Source organism: Dermacentor andersoni, chromosome 9 (genome assembly GCF_023375885.2).
Source record: "Dermacentor andersoni chromosome 9, qqDerAnde1_hic_scaffold, whole genome shotgun sequence".
Lineage (NCBI taxonomy): Eukaryota > Metazoa > Arthropoda > Arachnida > Ixodida > Ixodidae > Dermacentor > Dermacentor andersoni.
The window spans coordinates 27,332,425-27,357,545 of record NC_092822.1 but is presented as its reverse complement, the minus strand read 5'-3'; the positions used below and the strand labels follow the sequence as shown (position 1 = coordinate 27,357,545).

The window sequence follows — 25,121 nt, the reverse complement described above, 5'->3', positions numbered from 1 at the left end:
TGTTTCTCGCTGTTGTCGTCTTTCTCCACAACCCTTTCTTGAAACACGACGTTTTGCATTTGTAAGCGTACGCTTCATGCACAAGTTGTAAGCCCAAATCCCTAAGCAGTCTTCGGAAACTTTTCAAAATCAGTCATAGTCAGTTGTTGAGCAGGCACCCTGCTGTGCATATAATATAAAACATTAACAACCCATTCTTACATGCTCTGTTAAAGAACAGCATGGACGAAGAAGACGGGAAACCAAAAACTAGTGCTAAATGAGTTTTTTTATGTAAATCTGTTGCAGACAGTGAAATTCGGATCCGAAATCTAAAGACTTTCACCGCAAAACAAGATGCAGCTGGTGTAATGCGCGCATATTTTGCCAATGTTTCAATCTCTCCTCCTCCCCATGTGGAGGTCTGCATATTATTTTTTTTTTTTTTTTTTTAAGAGTCCGACGTTGAGGAGTAGAGTTCTCCTTGACCCGACTCTTCTAAGGGCGCGAACTGGTGGTGAATAAAAAGACTTCGTATCTTCCATGGACACCTTGAAACGAACTAGCAGAAAAGAAGACAGACACTGACACCCGACAACTTACAGAAGAATAAAGTAAACAAAATTATAAAAAGAAAGCAAAGGTCCATGTCTTCAATGTCTTTTAGCCGGCTGGGCCTGAACGTGCGTGTCTTCGGCAAGAAAGCCTCTCAGTCCAGCGGTGACGGGCCAGTGGTCTCGAGTTGCTTGTTCAGGAACCAGTCGGCCCGGGCACTTTTTGTTTTGTCTTGTCGTTGGCGCTTACACTAAGGTACCCGAGGCGTTCTTCATGCTCCAGTTCGGCGCCTGTGTCAAACAGAGCGCACGGGACTTGAATGCACCTCCACGCGAAGCCGTGCGCAGCGTTAGATAACAGCTGCGGAGGGCGGCGAGTGAGAGAATGAACGAAAAATACTCCCCCGTGTCTCTGTGCTTGGCGCGTGCTGGGATGCATGCAAATGGCGCTCGGGGAGTCCCAAATCTTCTCGTCGCTCGTTTCACTCTTTTTTCTTTTGCTTCCCGCGTAGAGTTTACTTGGAAATGTTCCTCACGTCGCCTCCACCTTTTGGTCCCCCTTCATGGCCTCAATAGTTGAAGGTTGCTCAAGTGTTCTCGTTTCTTTTCTTTTGTCGTTTCTTTTTGTCTTTCGTTTTCATATTGAACTACGCATTTCGATGGACAGCTTCCCCAGCTTCCCCCCCCCTTTTTTTTTTGCGCACCAACAAACCCGCGCTTCACGTAAGGACATGCCCTGTCGGGGAACACGCCCCCAGTGTATTTTGGTGGCTGTCGTTGCTGCTCTGAATGCGCGAAGTAACTAAAGTTTGCTGCTGAAGAATGATACCTTCTACGCTTGCTTCTTGCGACCCACGATGTCGTGTTTTGCTTTTTTCTTTTCTCCTGTGAATAGGAGTAAGCGCGCACGTTCAATTAGAGAGATATTGCCCGGCACGTTCTAAACGACTACGACATCCTTGTAGAAGTTAGTGCAGCATAACTTTTTTTTTAGTGTTCTAATTTGAATTGCCAACACGTGACTGTTTCCATGAAAGATCCGTTTTCTTAATCACTAATGCGTAGGGCGCTGCGTTAAAGCGAAAGTTAAGAGGATTGACAGATGTTACTCGGTGACTTTGAGAACCGAGCTCAGAATTTACCGCCTTCCCTTTCAGCTGATAAAACGACTCGTATGAAAACTGCTGCACTTGAAACAGGTTTTAGTGTCCAGTAGGCTCCCACAATAGCTGCGTCCACAAACTATGGCTAAAGCTTGTACAGCGACGTGTATTGCATCATTTCATGCTTGTGCGACTCTTTGGCCCGACGTAGAAGGCTAGAGCTCTTAAACTGGTTCTGGAACAGTTGTTTCTCGCTTACGTATGCTTTCGACATTTGTAATCATTTCAGCGATGCTGAAAGCACAATTAAGTTGTTCATTAATGCTAGAATAGTTGCTCTGTAATGATCTCTAGACGAAGACATGGGCGTGGATGGTTCAAAACAACGTGCACAAAAGCAGCGTGATCACTAACCGGCATATTGGCAGCCTGGTCTAAAAGAGAGGACGTAGTCGTGGGAAAGAAGAGAAAGTGCCATCGAAGAAAAAAAAAGGGTAGTCCGCAAAGGTTGTGACATCCGCGATGCAGCTATCTTTACTAGACGCAGTAGCCAGCATCACCTATGATGTCATCCTCTCCTACAAATACAGCTATCCGCCGTTGTTCCTTAGTGAGTATGGTGTTGGGCAGTTAAGTACGAGGTCGCGGAATAGAACCCCGACCACAGCGCCCGCATTTCGATGGGGGTGCAATGCGAAAACACCCGTCTACGCAGATTTAGGTGCACGTTAAAGAACCGTAGATGGGCCGGAGTCCTCCACTACGGCGTGCATCATAATCATGTCGTGGTTATCACACGTAAAACCGCACATTACTTTTTTTACACATACGAGCAATTAAAAAAAAGGAAGAGAAAAGAAAGCACTCTATATGTTTACGACAAAGGAAAAGAGAGAGAGAGATAGAGGACCGAGGGACTCAAGGAAGCAAGGAGGACCTGACAGCTGAAAGGCCTGACAAAGGAAAAGAAGTGTGCAAGAACGTAGCATCGCATATAACAAAAAAGAACTCAGAACAATACAGCTGCAAATTGCTTCATATATGCTTGTTCCGTAAACGAAAACCTCAGGTGATCGTTAGCGTTCATGAGTGAATAAAAGGGTTCGTTTATTTTTCTTTTTAATTCTCCAATGCTGCGACGTCAAAAGACTCCGCGTGACTGAGCAAGAACGTGAATTCGAAACTCCAGCAGCACACGCATGTCTCAACACTCGCAGTGCACCAGTTCTCCATTTTTTCCCCGTCTGATATACATTTTTTTTTTTGCATACCTCTAAATAAACAAGTACGGAAACATGAGCACCAAGCCGCCAAACGGGGATCTTCGAAATTCAAACCGATGTTGTGTGCATCGCCTTGAGCCGTGAGTGTTTTCCTACCGGGTATGTTCACGTCTCCGTTTATCTTCTCGCTCCACTTCGGGCAAACTGCGCGAGTACGGCACGAAGAGCGCGAAAAACAAAAGAAAAAACAAGGAAGAACTCTGAGTGCGTTATGTTCGGACTGTTTTCTCCTTGTTCCCTCGAGCAGAACACATTGCGGATCAACAGTTCCGTGGAGAACGTGACCGCACTGTAAAACTACTGAGCGCAGTTCGTCGTTCCGCGAAGACGCCGGAAAGATGCGATAGTGATTTGAGCCATGAGAACCACCGCGCTTTCATCCTCTCCGCCAACGCGTCGAAGTTTTTTTTTTCTTTCTTTCGACTCTGCGCTAGCCTGAGAAACTACTACGAAACTATAACGAGCTCGGTGGTTCGGGAAAAAGAAACCGTTACGGTTTCCTGTTGTGAGTATGCTTCGTCGCGATTACATTTTTTTCGATCGCTTCTGCGAGAAGTCTTATTAGATTCGTGAGTCTTCTTTGTGAGCCGGACGCTTTCTTTTCTATTTCTCGGCATGCAGTAGTGTAGCCTTTCAGTCACCTGCAGCACACTTCAGGCACTTCCTGATGAATATTTTGAGCCGAGAAAACAACACAGAATATGTATGCGACTCTTGTTTAACACGCATTTGCAATGTCTCTTCCTGTATAGAAGAACAGTTATGGAACGGTTGATTTGTATCCATGCTTTATCTTGTTTATGTTTTACTGGTTAGTTGAGGTTCAGTGAGTGAGTGAGTGAGTGAGTGAGTGAGTGAGTGAGTGAGTGAGTGAGTGAGTGAGTGAGTGAGTGAGTGAGTGAGTGAGTGAGTGAGTGAGTGAGTGAGTGAGTGAGTGAGTGAGTGAGTGAGTGAGTGAGTGAGAGCTATCCATTAATCGTGTAGGTCTGATTAATAGCTTTTCGCTTCGCCAGTTCCTCTTGGCGTCTCGCGAATGCATTGTCTTGCCCAACTAGAGTAGTACACAAGGGCTACAAACGTGAACTGCGTTTCACAGTTTACATTGTAAGGGAGCGTTGAATTGCTTAAGAACGAAAAGTACGAGTCACAAATCCGGGCAAAAGAGTTGTAACTCTATTTTCGTTTCTTTTCATTTCGCACCGCAGACCCCGCCTCGCCACCTGTTGTGAGGAGAAAGCGAGACAGACGGCAGAGCGCCCCCTATGCGGCCGCCCCCGAAAGCAGCAGCGACGCCGCATCAGCATCAGCAGTCCCATCGAGAGCGACAGCAGCATCAGCACAGGCGTCATCGGCATCGTCAGCACCGCCAACGTCGGGTCCAGGGCCCAGCGGCCCACAGGTGACTAATCACGTGCAAACAAACCACTCTCAAAGTAGTAAAGGCAAGGCGCAGAAGACCAGGACTCAAGAAGAAGAGCACAAACGACAGGACCGGCGCCGGTCCTTTCGTTTGTGTTCTTCTTCTTGAGTCTGGTCTTCTGCGCCTTGCCTTTACTACTTCAAGCATGAACCAACTAGCCCAAGCAAGAGTTTTACTTAAACCACTCTCCCCATCAAAGCTTCGCACAAGTAATAACTGTAGGGAACTCTGGTGCTGCCATAGTTTGGCTACCGGGCGAACTATTACTTGCGCGTGGATTTGTCTAATATTCGTGTCTTTGACTTCAGACGTTCTTATGGCTGTATTTTTTACGCCTTATGTGCCTTCTTCATGGGTGGTGTACAAATCCACGCCCCAACGAGATTCTCGCCAAAAAACAGATTTCAAAAGGCCGTGCTTTTGCGGTTTTCAAACGCTGGAAGTGATTGCGAAATCGCGGACACGCCATGGAAGCCATTTTTTGGACAGCGTCTACTGGCATGAAACTTGAAACTATCACATTTTTCTAAGCGCAAAAAAAAGCAATGAGACTCTGCGCACATGTGTAAGTATTCCAAATTGCTGCATTTATGACTCAATACTATCTTGAATCCGTTCGCTAACTCACACGGTCTGTGGAATCCAGAAAGAATAGGTTTAGGCAAATGCTCGTACTGCTAATCGTTATTGCGTTGGCTGAGCCGTAATAGTTGCAGCTCCTACAGACGCTGGCACCAGAGTTTATTCTAGTGGTTGTCGTAAGAAACTCCCTGGTCGCCGCTTTTTTTTATGGCGGCAGGCCGTCGTGGGCACGGTATCCAGGAGACAGGAGTGAGTGGTGGCCTGCCGAAATAGTTGCCAGTTATTCGTCGGTAAGGCGGAGAGAGAGAGAGCGGGAGAGGGTGTCATAGCCTGAGATTTTAAGAGAAAGTGGAAAGCGAGCGTCTCGTGGAACATCATTGTCAATAATATTTCCGGTTTTGAGGCATTATTCATAGGAGTGTACAAACAACGTATAACAGAGACAGGCAGACAGACAGATCGGTCTATCTATCTATCTATCTATCTATCTATCTATCTATCTATCTATCTATCTATCTATCTATCTATCTATCTATCTATCTATCTATCTATCTGTCTGTCTGTCTGTCTGTCTGTCTGTCTGTCTGTCTGTCTGTCTGTCTGTCTATCTATCTATCTATCTATCTATCTATCTATCTATCTATCTATCTATCTATCTATCTATCTATCTATCTATCTATCTATCTATCTATCTATCTATCTATCTATCTATCTGTCTGTCTGTCTGTCTGTCTGTCTGTCTGTCTGTCTGTCTGTCTGTCTGTCTGTCTGTCTGTCTGTCTGTCTGTCTGTCTGTCTGTCTGTCTGTCTGTCTGTCTGTCTGTCTGTCTGTCTGTCTGTCTGTCTGTCTGTCTGTCTGTCTGTCTGTCTGTCTGTCTGTCTGTCTGTCTGTCTGTCTGTCTGTCTGTCTGTCTGTCTGTCTGTCTGTCTGTCTGTCTGTCTGTCTGTCTGTCTGTCTGTCTGTCTGTCTGTCTGTCTGTCTGTCTGTCTGTCTGTCTGTCTGTCTGTCTGTCTGTCTGTCTGTCTGTCTGTCTGTCTGTCTGTCTGTCTGTCTGTCTGTCTGTCTGTCTGTCTGTCTGTCTGTCTGTCTGTCTGTCTGTCTGTCTGTCTGTCTGTCTGTCTGTCTGTCTGTCTGTCTGTCTGTCTGTCTGTCTGTCTGTCTGTCTGTCTGTCTGTCTGTCTGTCTGTCTGTCTGTCTGTCTGTCTGTCTGTCTGTCTGTCTGTCTGTCTGTCTGTCTGTCTGTCTGTCTGTCTGTCTGTCTGTCTGTCTGTCTGTCTGTCTGTCTGTCTGTCTGTCTGTCTGTCTGTCTGTCTGTCTGTCTGTCTGTCTGTCTGTCTGTCTGTCTGTCTGTCTGTCTGTCTGTCTGTCTGTCTGTCTGTCTGTCTGTCTGTCTGTCTGTCTGTCTGTCTGTCTGTCTGTCTGTCTGTCTGTCTGTCTGTCTGTCTATCTATCTATCTATCTATCTATCTATCTATCTATCTATCTATCTATCTATCTATCTATCTATCTATCTATCTATCTATCTATCTATCTATCTATCTATCTATCTATCTATCTATCTATCTATCTATCTATCTATCTATCTAGATCGATCTATCTATCTTAGATCGATCTATCTATCTTAGATCGATCGATCGATTGCTCGATCTAAGTGATCTGTAGGAGAGGTTAGAAGTACGTGCCGCCGGCTTTGACATACATGGGATAAGACGCCATGTGCGATCTAAGATATAAAAAAAGAACTGATTGCCATAGAAAATAAGAAAGACCTAACTGGTGAATTCGCGATGTCACACTTAAGCGTGACGATGAAAAAAATAGTGATGCAGATTCAAATGTCGAACGCATCCACACTCTGGCCATAGTGAAAAAATAAATAAGGAGAGTCTAGGCCACGACGGAGTATGCGATGGCATGCTTTGAACGTGATGATTGTAACGTCTCGACAGCTGCGTGTGCGCGCGCGGGTCACGGGCGATCTTGCACATACTCAGTTACAAAGCGACGTTTCCATACCTCGTGTCTCTTACAAACGTGCGATTTCCTGCCTACCGTGACGCGCTCGCGTGCGCTGAAGATACCTCGAGTTTTCTCTTAGATACCTACAAAATGGGCCGAAGTCCTCATATAACTTTTTTAGAACGGCTGTCTGTCGGGCGTGTTGGTAAACGTTCGTGATCGAAAAAGCGCTAGTAGTGTAAAGGGGGTTTATTCGGGTTGCAGAGCAGCAGCGACAAACGCAGCACCAGCAGGTAGAGCGCAGCCAGAGAGCGAACTGGGTACGAGCCACGCGATGGCAACGGGACTTTTTTTGCCTGCCGATCTTTTTCGTCACAGTAGCACCTGGAATAGATGAGTCTCCGTTTTCAGTATAGCGTTATTTTTTTCCATCACGAACTCTCGTCATAATAACGCACTCTCAAAGCTAAGGAAACAGTTTTCGCAGGATCCGCTAACCAATATTTGACTGCATTACTACAAATTCAATGTGCGCAAGCGTTCCCATGATTCGCGATTCAACGTCAAGTCACACTGCAGCTTCTTCATTCCGCAGTGTTTACGCCGTGCCATGTATTTCCGCACCTACGTGGCCTGCTTGGTCGTCTTGACAGCTTTCTTGTGATGTTTCATTCGTATTATTGCGTATCTGAAACGGACGAGCTGAATTCGTTCAACATTTACATCGAAGCACCGGCCCTTTATTCATGCATCCCCAAAACAAACTACTGCACCATTGTATCATATTACAAGGATGCAGGCTTTGCCTAGCTACAAATTTAGCGATGTTGTCTTATCGTTGATGACATCCACTTCTTGGATATGAGGGAGGCGTCACAGGCACGCCTACACTTACGCGTACTAGGGTCTCCTAGTGAATATTTATTTATTTATTTATTTATTTATTTGTTGTTTTATTTATTTATTTAAACGTAACTTAGAGCCCTCGTGGGAGACATTGTGTAAAGTGGGCAATACACAAAGCGAAATATGCATTGAGATGAACTCTCTCATATAACACCAATACGCACCAGCATATTGCTGGGAAAACACAGACAAAAGAAAACACTGTATTGGGAAATACAAGGGCAACAAAAACATACTGCACAAAAGCAGAACGGGAGAGTAATAAGTAGTACATTAGAGAAAACAGTTGAAAGCAATGAACTTACGTAATGCAAGAATACAACAACATAAAGTTATATAAAAGAAATGTATTGTGCCAACAATACCAATACACCGTCGGCAAGCCGTAACGCTGTCTACTCTTATGTTTGTAAAATGGTTTGCTAGGAAATGGCGGAAGCTATCGTAGTTAGTCTGGGAGGCAAACCAATCCCGGAGATTATTCCAGAGACGGATGGCGCGTGAGAGCAGAGTTATTAATTGCATTCGTTGAGCCGTAAATGTGGGCATAGCTAGAACGATTATGTAGTCTGCGCGAAGTGAGACTTGGTCTTTTTCAGACCTGCTACGGTGATTCGAGAGTAAGTAATTATTTTTATGAAATAATAGTAGCAAGGCGTGTTATGCAACGCATGGTTAGACCTTTTCCTCATGCGCACAGCTCCACGCATGTCTTCATCTGTATCAAAGTGAGTTAGGCCTGCACTGCCTGCACACAAATCGCTTGAATTTAAATCAGACTTCGGCTAGCCACGTAGTGCTAAAGAGCAATTACGATGCGGCCACGTGCTGAATGCGGGTTCCTTTTTTTTAATATATTTTTTTTTCAATCTCTTCTGCGCGATGGGGTTGGGCCAGCTTTTCGGGGGATCTATGGCGCTGTACGTACAATCGAGAGGACTGGTCGGAATTCGGGAGCCTTCCGGAGTAATCGGGAAAGTTGGATGTATATGCGATTGCATGACGCGGTCATTTAGCCATTCCGCTAGTCCTAACTCTTGGCGGAACAGTATTATAGCGCACCAGCGTAGACCCTCTATGCCTTTTTTTTTTCCGCTATCACTCAGTGGCTGTGACGTTCTGCCCTGAGCATGAGGGCGCGGGTTCGGTGCCTAGTTCTGAGGGGCCGCATTGCGGTCGGTGTGCAATGCTTAAAAACACTCGTGTACTTAAAGATTGGGGGCACTTAGAAGAAATGCGAGTAGTCAAATTAAACGTAATCCTGAGCCCTCCACTGCGGCGCGTTGCATTATCTCCGAGTTCGGTCACAACGCACAATCAAATTGCACCTATTTTCTATGACCTTGAAAACAAATATATTTAGTGGCGCTACTCTGATGTTTTCAGTGGTGGCCAGATCAGTGCGGCCTCAGGGCTAATGACCTAAAACTAACAATTTGCGCCCTTCTCCACTCTCTTCTCTGGAATTCGCGACCGATCACGTGTCCCACTGAATGTGTAAATAAATAAACGCGTTTACCGGCTGTAGTGCCTTGCATTTGGCGGTTGCCGAGAGAACGAGGCAGCCGATAATAGTCCACGATGGCCTCACTCACACGCTTCCGTAAACGACCAGACAAGGAGGGTGAAGGAAGACAAGAGACACCCGAGTACTATTCACTGGTTTTCTTTCGCCGTCCTCGTCTGGTTGTGCGCTTAACAGTTCTTTCTTTCTTATTCTTTTGTGAGGTCTTAGCAACACGCCCAAAGAGTCACATTATCGTCCGTGAAATAGTTTGCACTCATTCAGTTTGTATCCGCTCGCACATATTATCTGCGTCTGCCCGTGAGATAGCGCCCAGAGACAAGTGATGTGCAGAATGCTGGACCATTTGGACAATCGCCCACTATCAGAAGTCAAAGCTTTAGGTCAGTGCTCCGAAAGAACATCCGCGTTGAAGGCCGTACTCTTGTTATTAAGGTTCCTGCAATCTACGGGGCTTCACGATAGACTTTAAGAACCCCGCCCCCTAGCGCTCTGTAGAGTACGCGACTTGTTCGTGCTCGTCTGTCTTTCTCTCTATCTGCCCTTCCACTCTCTTTCTCTTTTTATCCCCCTTACCCCTTCCCTCCGTTCCGGGTAGCCAACCGCAACTACCTCTGGTTAACCTCCCTGCCTTTCTCAGTATTCTTTTCTCCCTCCCCCCCCCTCTCTCTCTCTCTCTGTATAACTTATCACTGTCTCTTCTTGCCTCTCTCTCTCTCTCTCTGTAGCTTCTCACTGTCTCTTCATGCCCCTCTCTCTCTCTCTGTGTGTGTGTGTGTAGCTTCTCACTGTCTCTTCTTACCTCTCTCTCTCTCTCTCTGTAGCTTCTCATTGTCTCTTCTTGCCTCTCTCTCTCTCTGTAGCTTCTCACTGCCTCTTCTTTCCTCTCTCTCTCTGTGTAGCTTCTCACTGTCTCTTCTTGCCTCTCTCTCTCTCTCTCACTCTCTCTCTGTGTACCTTCTCATTGCCTCTTCTTGCCTCTCTCCCTGTGTAGGTTCTCACTGTCTCTTTTTGCCCCGGATGTCGCGAATGACTTGCGTGTCGCACACGACGGCGCATGCGCAGGGCCCCGTGAAAGGCCACCACCATATTCCCGAGGACGCCCAGCTCGCCGCATGTGCTGCAGCTGGCGTCGGCTGCGGCCGCCGCCGGCTCGCCGCCGTCGGCCGCCGCCGCCGTCGCCGCCGTGCCTCCGAGCGCCGCCACACTGGCGGGAGTGGGCAGCCTGGCCGCGGGGGCGGCGCCCGGGGCAGCGGGCGCCCCCACCACGCTGCCGGCCTCGCTGGTCGCCGAGGAGCGGGGCAAGCTGGCCGTGGCCGGCATGCCCGTGAGCCCCAAGGGGGGCCGCCGGCGCTCCGTCATCGCCGAGCTGGTGAACCCGGGAGGGGGGGACAAGGTGAGCCCCTCCCCCCCTTCCTCTCTCCTCCGAGTATACCTATTGAGTGAACCAAGTTACCTTTTTTTGGCAAGGTAATAATGTTGTAGGCCAGTTGGTGAGACATGGTGAATCAAACCGTTACAGACACGGGACGGAGGGAGACGACCTGAGGTGTCGTCTCTCCGCCCTGTGTCTGTAGTTGTTTCATTCCCAAGGAAGTTACTTTTCGTTTGTGCCCACTTCGACCACCTTACCATCCCCACCCCCTACACCCCGCCCCCCGGATAATCCACCTACATCTAGAGGAACAGCAACCATGGAAAAAGGGACACATCATTATGCATGTTATTCCATCCGAAAACATATGTACAGTTGTGGTCAGTACGAGCTACAACACGGTGGTCCGTGGTTCAAGAGGCCCCTAAATGTGCGCGCTGGCGCCGACGTACGAAGAATTGGAGAACTATAACACCATTGCGATTACTGGTATCAATGAGACCGCTCTTTTTGTGTGTCGGTGCCGCGATGTGGCGTTCGGGCGCCTTCGACATTGGACACGGTGTTGCAGCTCATATTGCACGCGACTGTACATTTTACAGAGAGGAATGAAAATGAAGAGGAGGGGGCTGGAAACTGACTACCGGAAGGCGCACAACGCGTGCAGTCTTCAATATGCAGGAACGCGAACCTAAATTTGGAAGATAGTAAGAAGGGAAGGAAAGAGCAAATAAAGAGCCAATAAAGAATAATATGACAGAGCTGAGAGGCCAAAAGCATTACAGTAAGAAAAAAAAACAGTTCAGCAGTAGGAAACACACACACACACAAAAAGAAAAGCTCACTGCTACACGCACAACTAAAGAGGAGAAAGAGAAAACAGAGAAGGAATGTTCGCTAGAAACGGGAAGCCGACGCAATATCTTTTAGAAAGGGAAGGATGGCTCGGTGTTCCTGGTTCCGTCAAGAGGCGCATCCACTGGAGTACAGGCTTTCATTGAGGTTCGTACCCGACAGGCCAAGATAACGGTAGTCTCTCACTTGGCATAAAAAAGAAAACGCACGAAAAGACACAAAGCACGATAACTAAAATATCACAGAACTCTTCTGTTGAACCGTGACGCCGAACTCCACTACTCGAGCCGGAGCACTCACCTAACTACTCGAGTCGGCGTTCAAATTTCGGGCATCCCGAGTCCACCGGAAGAAAACGGATCCTCCTACGCCCGATCGTGGCGGAAGTTGCCTCGTGCTACCGGCTGCGCTAGTGGAATCTGGGTTGTTACGGCCCAATTTAAAATAATGAGAATTTAAAGGAGAGGCTGGTGCTTTAAAGAAGAGGCCGAGGCTGGCGGGGGCTGGTGCCCACCCAAAAAATACCGCATTGCAACGCGCTCAGTTTGCTACTGTTCTATGCTTTTTTACTGTTCTGTGCTACGCTCAGTTTGCTAATGTTCTGTGCTGTTCTACGCTACTGTTCTACGCTACTGTTCTCGTCGTCGTGCCGCGAGTGATTAGTCTTTTCTTATTTTCTCGCGCTTTGGCCCAGCTGCGCGCGCGGCCTGCCACGCCTTTGGAGGCGAACCCGATCTCGCAGTTCTACGAGATCGGCCGCCAGACAGCCTCGGCGGGACCCGAGCTCATATGGAAGATCTACGACGCGCAGCGCAAGTCTGACAAGAGGGTGAGTGTACCCTTGGTTTGCCCTCACCCCCCCCCCCCCCCCTACCCCGGCTACGGCGCAGCGAGGCCGCTTTCCGTGGAGCAACGCGGCTTCGGAGCAACGCTCTCCACGGTGCAACGTGGCCGCGCTACGTGGAGCAACGTGACTCCGGAGCAACGTGACTCCGGAGCAACGTGGCTCCAGTGCAACGCGCTCCACGGCGCAGCGCGGCCATGTTGAGCCCTGTTGAGCCCTGTTGAGCCCTGTTCTTGCTAAGAGCGGACGACCCTGTACCTATAGAACAATCGTGCGTCCTTCGGTAGACTCTACATTTCCTCCTTGAATTTGTGTGAAATGAATGTGTTCACGATTGTTGGGGAATGTTTACGGACGAGCGAAAATTAGGTTCGAGAGCACTGGCAGGCATGCTTCCAAATCATGACCATGCAGCTTGATAATGCCCTTGAAAGACTACGCGATCGTTGCATTCTAACTACGGTACTAATTTACAATGTTGAAAATTTAGAAGAACAGGAACGCTTGAGAAAGAAAACGCCAAGAAACGTGCGAGGTGCAAACAAGAACAAATTATAGGGGTATCTGAAGTAGACAAGAAGACGGTAGAGTGGATTAGACAGCAATAAGTGGCATTATACTTAAGTATAAAAGTAGGCTATATTGGGCTGGTATACGGCAACAAATATTTCTTAAATTGATATTATCTGAACAAATAAAGTGAGTTGAGCACAAAGAGCTTGTTAGATAGCTGGATGACTGCCAAGCAAACGCAGTCGAGGATGCTGATGAGATGGTGTGATGAGATAAGAGAATTTTCTGGTATATGCAATGTAGTCAGGTGCCTTAAGTAGGGTTATATATGGCAATCACTGGGCAAGACCTCGTCCTGCAGTGGACGAGGTCTTGTCAGTAGGCTTATGGTATAATGTGACGGTACATACCAGGTGTTAGTATGAAACCGAAGCTCCAGCTACGCGTGAATAGTCCTGCTAAACCTTTCGCTGACCTCCACCTGAATTTCGCAGTGAAGTACCATTCTGTATGAAATTTAGTTCGATGCCACGTTTCCTGATATTAGAATTTCTGTCCACAACCAATCCGAAGCGAGTGTCGTCTGTTGTGACGCCACTCAAAACAAGTCCATTCCACTACAGCGGAATGGTGGGGTCATCTGTCATGGCTACGGCAAAAACACGGTGTTTACAGCAGCCATGACAGATGGCACTACCGTTCCGTTGCGGTTAAAGCCCCTTAAACTTCGTAAAGTAGTGCCACGCTTTGAAGAATGCCGCCTCCTCCTCGCGCGCTATGGCCGAGGCCGACGCCGCGTCGCTATTGGCCTAATAGCATCACGTGGGCCCTCGCGCCGTGCATCAGCGCCATTGGCGCCGTTGCTACGATCAAGCAGTGTAGGCGGCGCCACGGTCGAAGAGGGAGCGTGAAAGAGAGGAGGAACGAGGAGGAGTGAAGGCGGAGGAGGAGAGTGTGGCTACTTTACGAAGTTTAATGGGCTTTAGTTGCAGTCAGAGTGCTTCAATGTCCTCCTCGCCCGTCGAGCGGCGGGCGAGGAGGACATCGAGGCACCCTAGTTGCAGTGGAGTCGGCCAGCTGTGAGTGGCATCACCTTAGACGACACCAGCTTCGCACGTATTGTGCGAGAATCTGGTAATTATTGTCCGCCAAACGGTTGTATTAAACTAAACTTCATGAAAAATTGTACCCATGTGCGAAATATCAGCGGCGATAAGCGCAGCAGCTTTCAGGCAGGGTCACGTAACCCCGGCACGCCTTTTTATGCGACGCTTCGTGGAATATACACCGCCCGCCTCATACACTAAGACAAAAGCAAAGTGTGATATGTCGCGATTGCATCATAAACGTAGGTGCCGAATTTCACGTTTTCTCACAAACGCCTTAAGAAAATCCTTCTGGCTTGGCGCAAAATTACAACCGGAAGTCTATTAAGATGTGTGTGAGGTGTTTTATATATTATTACTTTCATCGTCGCTTTGGTTTTGATGAGCTCCATTTGCACAGAGTGCCTGAAACTGACAAGGGTGTCTTGAACAAGGCAAAACAGCACGTCCAAATTGGCACGCTGGTTTTAATGGAGCAGCGAACGGTCGCATGCACTTGAGCGTTCGACACTTCGTGACGGGCAGATGAGATGATAATGAATTGTCATCTGATAAGGAGATAAAAGAAGTTGCAACAAAGGGGGCACTAAAAAGCAACTGAAAATTAAGCCTACTGAAGCATTTCTTCATTACTAGATTCGCATTTCTTTCGCGGAACAAGTTTGCTTGAAGGGCAAAGTTGTCCTGGCGCAAAGTTGTGCCCGGACCCCAGCGCTTGTTCTATCAGAACAGTATTTAACTGAGCTAGTTGGTTCATAGCTAGGACGAGGTTTGAACAGCTGAACTAAAGAAAAACAAACAAATTACTAAGGGAAGACATACATGCTTGTTTACATTCCCTTGTCCTATGTTCTTTCACTACGGCTGTTCAAAATTCGTCCTAGCTGGTTCTATGTCCATCCACTCCCTCGGCGACCTGATCATATGAGCAAATCAGAAAAACTCATTCCCTGTCCTCGCTCCTTAACCTCTAGCATCCCCCGGCCAGTTCTACAGACCGGCTCAGTGATATACTCATTTTCCTAATGTTAATTGATCTGAGGGCGAGCAACTACAACAAGTCTTTCTGCTAGTAAAGAAACTGTGTATAGTACATGGTTCGGAAAATTAGACAGAAGAAGCACGCGCACAAGTTGAGCAAAGGACAACACCTCACTCACCTTTTCTACGCCTAACGTTTCAAACAACGAATCATTTCAACTCTTTCTGCTGTTGATCAGTCTAAGCTTGTGGTCTCTTCCCATTTTTCTGTAATTTTTTTTTCATGGAAAGCGGTTTTAAGGCATATGTGTTCGAAACAGAAGGAATTATACTTCAAAAATTTTGTCGGTGCGATGCATTACACATGAGTGCTTTCAACAGCTGGCACTGACAGCCGAAAACGAGTGGTCTGAACGCCGATCTCGTTTTCAATGCCGACTTTCCGAGCAGATGCCGGCAGGACTAGACCTAAATCATGGTTTGCTTGTTCCCAGAAATGATTTGCTTGGAAGAGCCGAGCGATATCAAGAAAAAAAATAGATAAATAAATAAAACAGAAAATAGTGAGGCAGTATCTGAAACAGGGATTGCGACACGAGATGGAAAAGACGCCACGTGGAAATGAAGGCAAACTTCCCAGGCAAGTCACCCGGGTAACGAGTCGGGACTCCTTAAAGGTTCACCTGTCACGAAGGCGGATCAACCTGAAAGGGCCTGTCGTGCATCCTCCTTTCCGCACAAATGCGGGAGCTGAGACGAAGTCTGCCTTTGCACCTACTTCAGGGTCGTCGTGCGCCTCTTTTACCTAGGTATACATCCGCATTCCCGAGCTTTCTGTTCGAATTGAGATACTCTTTTGCTTACGCTGCTAAATTCTCATCTTTTTTTTACTTCCTTGCTTCCTTTCTTCGACTGTGTGTTCTTCGTTTTCTGTCACTATTTCTTTTTTCTCGCTTCCCTATCCGAAACGGACGCAATCTCTAGACGCGTGGAAACGGAAGACGTGGAGCTCACCTGCAGCCTCCCGAAAATAAGCTCCGTTCCCGATAGCGCACTGGGCATGCTGCGCTTGAAACGTGCATCTCGAATACTTTCGTCTCTCTCTTGTGCGCATGCGCTTGCTGTTTTGATAGAAGCTTACCGCACACGTCTTCGTGTATCTTAGTTTGAGCTTTATTTGTGTTTGCAGATTGTGTTCCCACGCTGCGTTCTTTCAAATCTGACGCCTAACCTTAGTGAGCAGGTGTTCTGTTTCAACTGTAGGCTGCTCGTATCTTTCTTGCTTTTGTCTCCCGTTAAATTCATGTTTCTCATTGTTTTCGCTTAGTCTATTGAACAATGCGTTTCATTTGTAAATTTTTTTCCATAACGCTTCTTTAAAAATATCCATGTCTCTTTAACAAAAAAATTTATATATTTTTTTTTTTGCCTACCTCCTCTGGGTTTAAGGCGGCTGCCTTCCTGGATTCTTCGCCAGATCGGTTCAGCTGGGCGCCTAACACGAACTTACACTCCTGAAGAAAAAAAAATTACGTGTCCGATAACTGTATTTGAACCAGGTAACCCCATTGCAGCCGCGCGATGGAGTTTAGGCCAAGTATGTGCGAGCGAGAATACAAAAAAAAAAGGAAACGTGAGAGATCCAACCCACATGTTAGAATTCGAGAAGCGAAGTAACCTGGAGTTCGCTAGGCCAAAGTCAGATTCAGCAGATGTGCCAAACCCTAAAGAAAAAAAAAAAGAAACGCGCGCACAGAAAAGTTTTCTTTCTTAAAGGAATTGTGTTGTTGTTGACGCGAATTAGTTGCAAAGTAAACTACCGCATCAGTTATTTCTACACCGCCTAGCAATTCCGTAGAAAACAATGCCAGCACCAGGGACAGCTGGGGGGCTAGTAAAGATGGTAGGGCACGTTTTGCGTGTGAGCTACATGGCGTGCGAGTAGCTAATTAGCAACCGGTAGCTAATTGTGTACACTGTATGTATGGAACATCGTTTTATACATGTGGGTATATGTGTCTATAAGGACTCGGACACTTCTTTGAAAACGTGCCGTGTTTCGTTTTTTGTGTTATCGTCCTGGTGGCATTGTGCCGTGATTGTGACTCAGTGCTCGTATCGTCTCTTGTCGAAATAAACTTTTCTATTCACAACTTTCGCTTGAAGAAACCTTCGGTTGAATAACGCTACCGCTCACTTACGCCTGAAAGCTAGCGTCTTGACACGTTCGGTACTTGCGCAGCGCCGCAGAGCAGTAATATGATTTTAAATGTGAATAAGAAAAAGGCGTCGATTTCCCCATTATTCTCCGCTGACAAATAAGCCCCTTGCGACGTTGCACCGTCTTTCGGATTGGCTCGAGTCGACCGGCAAAAAAAGGGCGCGCCCGGCTTTTGCGTATCTTGTGATGTACGCGACAAAAGCGAAACGAGTGTTTTCCGCCGAAAGTTCGTCTACCAACCTCGCACCAAGATGGCGTGGCTTCCCTGGACTGCGAGGTGTGCGGCCGTGAAACGTACGCCCGGAACGACGGCCCTTCGAGTGTACAGGAAAAGGTCCCAGAGACAAGGGCAATGTGATAAAAAACTGTGTATAAGCTTCTCTTACTTTCGCAGTCTTATTCGATGGCTTCTGCACAATATATATATATATATATATATATATATATATATATATATATATATATATATATATATATATATATATATATATATATATATATATATATATATATATATATATATATATATATATTTGCTTTTTTCTTGGAGGATGACTCATATGTTCTAGGCACTGTAGTACGACCGTTATCTTACTGCTGCAATGTAATGATCGGATTACTTCTCGTTATAGAGATTTTAGCCTGGGCAGCCGCCCAGAAATAACTGGCTAGTCGCGTATTACAGAATTCGCCTCTCGCGACGACGCTGTCGGTATGTGACGGCATTTCGTTGTTTGGCTGTATTATGCGCAACACATAGATTTGTATAGGTATCTTTATAGTGAGTTAGTCAGCGATGGCTATGGCGAGAATGGCGCTCCATGGGATCCAACGAGTAGCTGATGGCATATTCTAAAGTGTGACACATCTCCTTCCAACTTTCATATTGTTTGCGAATGAGAAATCAGTTATGTGAAATCCCTCAAGGTGGAAGAGATTCAGGAAAGAAAAAGTTGTCATTCATCCCAGTCTAGTTCTTTTCTTTATGTATTAGAATTAAGAGTGTCGAAGTGTGAATTATGGGAAATACGGCCACGTGGTAGAGATGTACACGTGTGCATATATATATATATATATATATATATATATATATATATATATATATATATATATATATATATAGAGAGAGAGAGAGAGAGAGAGATTTGTTTGGATGGATGGCTGACAAGTTTATTGGTCTATTGGTTGCTGGCCAGGTTTCTCTACTCAGAGTGTCGGTAGCGTCGGAGGGAGCAGAAAGATAGGCCACTTGTCCTCTCGCGCTAGAGAGAGAGGAATGTAAGGAAGGCAAGGATGTTAGCCATTCAAGAGTCTGGTTGGCTACCCTACGTTGGGGGAAGGGGAGAAGAGAGAAGGGGAAGAGAGAGAAGCTATACAGAGCTATCCAGCCGAGCTGTGGGGTCCGCTCATTGCCCTTTAGGAAACGCAGGGGCTAAGCTTTGTGGTGTCTGACCGTTTAGCCTGCGTGATAGACAGATGCAGCAGCGTCTTCGGATGCTACGGTCAACCCAAGCACGTACCTACCTTATCGCAATGATGGTCTAATATTCTGCTTAGCTGCAGGCCCAAAGCTGTCGGCAGGAAGACAGTGCGGCGTATAGACGTTGTTTCTGCGACGTCTGGTCTCGGGTTAGTAAATAAATGGACATCCACTTAGGTGTCCTTACGAGATTTGGATGCGAAACCGCAATGACTCCTTTAATTAATTGGTTACGTCAGTGATGCGTGACGTCATACATTGTCACGTGTCCTTCGCAACTCTACCTTAGTCCACTCTGCTCTAGTTTGTGTACCAAGCTTAATCGACTTTAATTCACCTCAAACTATCTTGGTCTATTTTGTGCTAACCTTAATCCACCTTGATCAACATTAATTCACTTTATTTCACCTTAATTCACTTTGCTTCACGTTAGGTCACCTTGCTCTAACTTATACTAACTTCTATATTACTGCTGACCTATACAAAGCGCTGATGACGTCACTGATGATGATTATCCTTGTTGACACTCGTAGCGGACAACGCCGCATTTCTGCCTCATGGGACTTATAATTCCTTGGCGTTAATTAAGGAACAGGCGATACGAAACAGAAGAGCAACTTCCACTGTCCAAGCTTCGTAACAGTTGCGGATATCGAATTTTGCTCAAGAAATACAAATTATCAAGTATTCATTACCAAGGGTTTAGTAAGTAGCTTTTAATTAATGGCTGTAGAAGGCATATTGTAATTGGGAATTGTACTCAACGCATGACCTTATGCTGGAAACTGTCCCTTGCTCTGGGTTTTCAAGAAATGAGCAGCTCAATTTCTCTAGCGAAACGAACCGCGCTGTTCAACTCAGTAGTACTTCGTACTGCATTTGTTAACTGTAACAGAAACAACGCGTTTCACTGCTGGTTGGCCGATACTTAATCCACCTGATAATGGTTTCACAGACAGGCTTGTGGACCAAAAAGGAACGCCGTAGTTACTCGCATACAACTCCGCCATTGTAGCGGAGAAAGAAGAAGCAAAGGAGTGTAAATACGTGAAAATACAAGTGGTACAAGTGCATGCACACTATGTACAAGCACTAATCACGTGACTAGCAAGCGCTATACGCGTAAATGTATGTGGCTAGCTGTAGCGAAAGCTAGTCTCTTTAATGTAACTTCCAAAGACGAAAAGAGCGAGAGAGATAGAGAGATAAGTAATAGGCATAAATCAATGAAACCGTAAGTGGTGCACCTACGTACACACCTCGTGAGTACTCAACACGAGACAAGGAAACGCTACCCGCGTAACTGTACACCCCTGGACACAGTGTTCTCCATACTGTCTTTTGTGTAACTGTGCACGCCACCTAGCCTAGCAACAAGTTCCCCTTAAGACGGAAACGACCTGCGTTGCTTCGGTTCGCCTTTTTCTCTTGGTCTCTCTTCTTCGGAGTGTTCGGCCATGCGAAGGTACGAAGAGGAGAGGGCAATCTTTCAAGGTGCTCAGGGAGAGAGATGCGAAAACAAAGAAAGCAAATGTATACATAGATATACCGAGGGATAGAAAGGTGTATATATACAGAGCGGGAAAGAGTGATAAAGAGATAGAGGGACAGGTGTGGGTAGAGGGAATAAGAGAGAGTGACAGAGATAGTGAGAGAGGCAGATGCATAGATAGATAGCAGGGGAAGAAGAGCAAGAGAGAAGGGCGGAGGGAGAGGCATGGATACAGGAAGAGGAGTGGAAGATGGCAAGGATGGGAGAGGGACAGGTAGGCATAGATGAAGGCGGAGAGAAAGAAACGAGAGAAGGATGAGAGTGAGAGCTATAGATAGATTAAGGGGAGTAAGAGATGGAGAGACAGAGAGAAAGAAACGAGGAGAACGAAAGAAAGAGAGAGAGAATAACAGAAACATTCGCTCTTGCTCGGTCGAGCGACCCCGGGCCGCTCCGAGCAAGCGGTGGCGGAGGCCCGGGACACACCTTGTGCGGGCTCGGCGGCGGAGCGCTGGATCAACCTGGCCTGTTGCCATGGCGACGGACAAAAATAGGCGCCCGCCGCCGCTGGATCGCTCTCTGTGTGTGTTCTCTCCTCTCTTCCCCTATCTCTCTCTCCCTCTGTTTTTTTTTTTTCTGCGGCTCTCACTGTTCGCTCCGCTTTGCTCGTTTGCTGGTCGCCTCACGTGCAAATGTGCGAGCGTTACTCAGGTGTATGAATGGTTAGCGAATAAAATACGATAGCGCGGTTGCGCGACCCTCTGAAATACAGGTGAACGACACCACTGTGATGCACACTATCAATCAGGTGATAGAGAAATGTGCGGAATATAACCAACCATTATATATAGCTTTCATTGATTACGGGAAAGCGTTTGATTCAGTCGAAACCTCAGCAGTCATGGAGCATTGCGGAATCAGGGTGTAGACGAGCCGTACGTAAAAATACTGAAAGATATCTATAGCGGCTCCACAGCCACTGTAGTCCTCCATAAAGAAAGCAACAAAATCCCAATAAAGAAAGGCGTCAGGCAGGGAGATACGATCTCTCCAATGCTATTCACAGCGTGTTTACAGGAGGTATTCAGAGGCCTGGATTGGGAAGAATTGGGGATAAGAGTAAATGGAGAATACCTTAGTAACTTGCGCTTCGCTGATGCTATTGCCATGCTTAGTAACTCAGGCGACCAACTGCAATGCATGCTCACTGACCTGGAGAGGCAGAGCAGAAGGGTGGGACTAAAATTAATCTGCAGAAAACTAAAGTAATGTTTAACAGTCTCGGAAGGGAACAGCAGTTTACGATAGGTAGCGCGGCACTGGAAGTGGTAAGGGAATACATCTACTCAGGACAGGTAGTGACTGCTGATCCCGATCATGAGAGTGAAATAATCAGAAGAATAAGAATGGGTTGGGGTGCGTTTGGCAGGCATTCGCATATCATGAACAGCAGGCTGCCATTATCCCTCAAGAGAAAAGTTTATAACAGCTGTGTCTTACCAGTACTCACGTAGGGGCAGAAACCTGGAGGCTTACGAAAAGGGTTCTACTTAAATTGAGGACGACGCAACGAGCTATGGAAAGAAGAATGATGGGTGTAACGTTACGGGATAAGAAAAGAGCAGAATGGGTGAGGGAACAAACGCGCGTTAATGACATCTTAGTTGAAATCAAGAAAAAGAAATGGGCATGGGCAGGACATGTAATGAGGAGGGAAGATAACCGATGGTCATTAAGGGTTACGGACTGGATTCCGAGGGAAGAGAAGCGTAGCAGGGGGCGATAGAAAATTAGATGGGCAGATGAGATTAGGAAGTTTGGTGGATCAACATGGCCACAATTAGTACATGACAGGGGTAGTTGCAGAAGTATGGGAGAGGCCTTTGCCCTGCAGTGGGCGCAACCAGGCTGATGATGATGATGATGATGATGATGATGATGATGACACCACTCATGTGGAGTTGCAAGCTGAGCCGGTATCTACGCTCAACCTATCCGGTTATAAGCCTAGTCTCTCTGTCACTTGTTGAACGGCATAATAGATGAATGCGACAAACAAACCAACAAATAAACAAAAAACAGAACCCATTAGCCCAGGTAAAACTAAAAAAAAAAAGAAACGACCCTTCTCGACGAAGCACTGCAGTCTGCAATAGAAATCAACGTTCAAGGTTTCGCGCTTCGAATACGCGTCGTTGAAAGTATAGCGAGTACTCTCCACGGTGGTACCCTGGCTATGACGCTCTCCTACTAAACCCGTGGTTGCGGGATCAACTAGAGGACGCGGCGGCCACATTTCGCGGGGCGTGACATGGCACGGGAACAAGAGTTCAGGATGCCCATTTAGCCTCCAAAGTCTGTGAACGAGTACGTTATATTTAGGTCACTTGCTCACAGGAGACCCTGATCAAGAGAAGGAAATTTACAGAAGAATAAAAATGAGTTAAAGTGAATACGGCAGGCATTGCCAGATCCTTACTGGGAGCTCACCACTATCATTGAGAAGAAAGGTGTACAGTCACTGCGTTCTACCGGTGCTGACATATCGGGCAGAAACTTGGAGGTTGACAAAGAAGCTCGAGAACAAGTTGAGGCTCACGCAAAGAGTGATGGAACGAAAAATTTTAGGCGTAACGTTAAGAGACAGGAAGAGAGCGGTGTAGATCAAAGATCAAATTGGGATAGCTGATGTTCTAATTGACACTAAGAGAATAGAAGATGGGGCTCGACAGGCCATGTAATGAGTAGGATAGGTAAGCGGTCGTCCATCAGGGTCACAGAATGGTAGCCAAGAGAAGGGAAGCGCTGTTGAGGATGGCAGAAGACTAGGTGGGGGTGATGAAGTTCAGAAATTTGCAGCCCCAAGTTGGTATCAGTTGGCGCAGGACAGGGGTAATTGGAGATCTTAGAGCGAAGCCTTCGTCCTGAAGGGGACATAAAAGTAGGAGGATAATAATTATGATAAAGCTAGCTGTGGGCCCTTGTCAAGCAGCCTCTATGGAAAGCAGATTTTACCTACAGCTTCCTTCATCAGTGTGATGATGAAAAAGAATTATTATTAATATTATTATTATTAATATTATTATTATTATTATTATTATTATTATTATTATTATTATTATTATTATTATTATTATTATTATTATTATTATTATTATGACATGGGAGAACGCTCGCGTACATACATATGGGGTGGCCCAGCTAACTTTAGCGAAGCTGTTCAGCGAAAGAATAATATTTAAATAACACGATGCAACATACTGTTCTAATAGCAGCTGTGTTCGGTCTTCAGAATCCTTACGATCAAACACCGAAGGTATTATAATTGAATTTTCCATCGAGTGTTTTTAATCTCTCTTTGTTGTTGAACAGCCTTGCTAACGTTAGCTGGGGCATACAGCATATTTATATCCGGATTAAGAAGCCTCAAGCGTTCAAAATTAAACCGCATTTGTGCACTACATCGTATGCTATAGCCCCAGTATTGCTTTTTGACGTTACATGTCCTTGATCAATCGATAAATAAATCTGTCGAAAAATCAATTATAGTAGTAATCCCGTAGACACACAAAAAAGAAAGTTCAAGAAAGGCGCCATATATTGCAATCATGCACCCTTACATGGGCGATCAATTAAAGTGTGATAACTAGTGTGCCATAACTATAGGTAGAAGGCGTGCAAGCAAGAAGAAGTGTAAAAGTATAAATCTCGCGGAAGCGAGCAAGGCAAAACTGATGGCCATGGTCAGAGCAAGAGAGTGAGAAAATGGCGAGCACTGCCGCTTGGCGACTGCCGGCAAATTCCGTTGGCAGACTCCGAGCACTTCCCAAGACACATTTTTAACCATCATGTACTGCAGCGTTATCGTACCAGTGGCAAATCTGGAGCACTTGTCGATGCGAGAACGATCTGAAGAGCAGCCGCGACTGCTCGGCACCAAAATTGGGCGGAGTCGGCCGGAGAGGGGGAGGAGGGGGATGAAAGGGAAGGAAGGAAAGGTAGGGAGGTCAATCAGACGCACGTCCGGTTTGCTACCCTATACAGGACAAGGGGTTTAAGGGAAGAAGGTACTATCGGTGTGAGTACATGCGGATGTCCGTAACTTCACGCCTATAATTGGTCGCTGAGGCCACTCGCTTTCAAGAAACCTAGCAGTGCCCACGTCGCCTTGTAGGCCTGCGACGCGTGGGGCCATGGTCCGAGAATCTTAGTCTCTCAAAATGGTCTGTTATCTAATCTGTTTAACACCCTCCGAAGAACGTCGCGTTGGTTGTCGTAGAGATCACAAAAACACACGTGCTCGATCTTCTCTTCACAGTTGCACGAGTCACGGATAGGCGTGTCGGACATACCGATAAGGAATGAGTAGGAGAGGTGCGATGGAACAAAGGCAGTGAGGTTAACCAGGCTGAGCCTGGTTGACTACCCCGTACTGGTGAAAGGGGAAAGGGGAACTGAAACATGAGAAGCGCATATGTTTAAGGTATGCAATGAGCACACACGCAATAACGCGTCCAGTTCAACACAAGCAGTCGTATACGCTCTGCTGCTGCAGCTGGAGAAACGCAGCAGCACTTTTCGCGGCATTCGAAAACTGCAGACGCACGAGTTCACAATGCCAGTATCTCCGCCTCCGAAAAAAAAAAAATTACCGACGATTACGTTACTTCCTAATGCGAAATTTGAGCGCAGCAAATAAGCTGTTTCACCTTTTCGATAGATTGAGGCAAAGAAATCGAGCAACACATGCATGCGCTATCACAGAATTTTTTTTTTATTTTTCACACGTATTCCTTTAACAAAGACTCCACTAACAGTTCTTGACAGTCATGAAGGAAGCTTTGTGGTCGGAGAAATAGACTGATATATGTTCGACTTGGTACACCAATGCTTGATTCTCAAAGACGAGATCTATACAAGTGCCTCGCGAGGTTGTCACAGC

The 25,121-nt window shown here is 46.5% G+C and overlaps 1 protein-coding gene across 3 annotated transcripts in view; it reads left to right on the top strand.

The window, feature by feature from the left end:
- bma (SCY1-like protein bma) overlaps positions 1-25,121 on the top strand; it is a 426,844-nt gene that overhangs the window by 257,839 nt on the left and 143,884 nt on the right. For all 3 annotated transcript variants that reach the window (XM_072284465.1, XM_072284464.1, XM_050175166.3), the window contains exons 4-6: positions 4,125-4,318; positions 10,378-10,708; positions 12,237-12,371. In XM_072284465.1, the coding sequence (XP_072140566.1) occupies positions 10,634-10,708; positions 12,237-12,371 (210 nt within the window). In that variant the 5' untranslated portion in view covers positions 4,125-4,318; positions 10,378-10,633. The remainder of the gene's footprint in view (positions 1-4,124; positions 4,319-10,377; positions 10,709-12,236; positions 12,372-25,121) is intronic.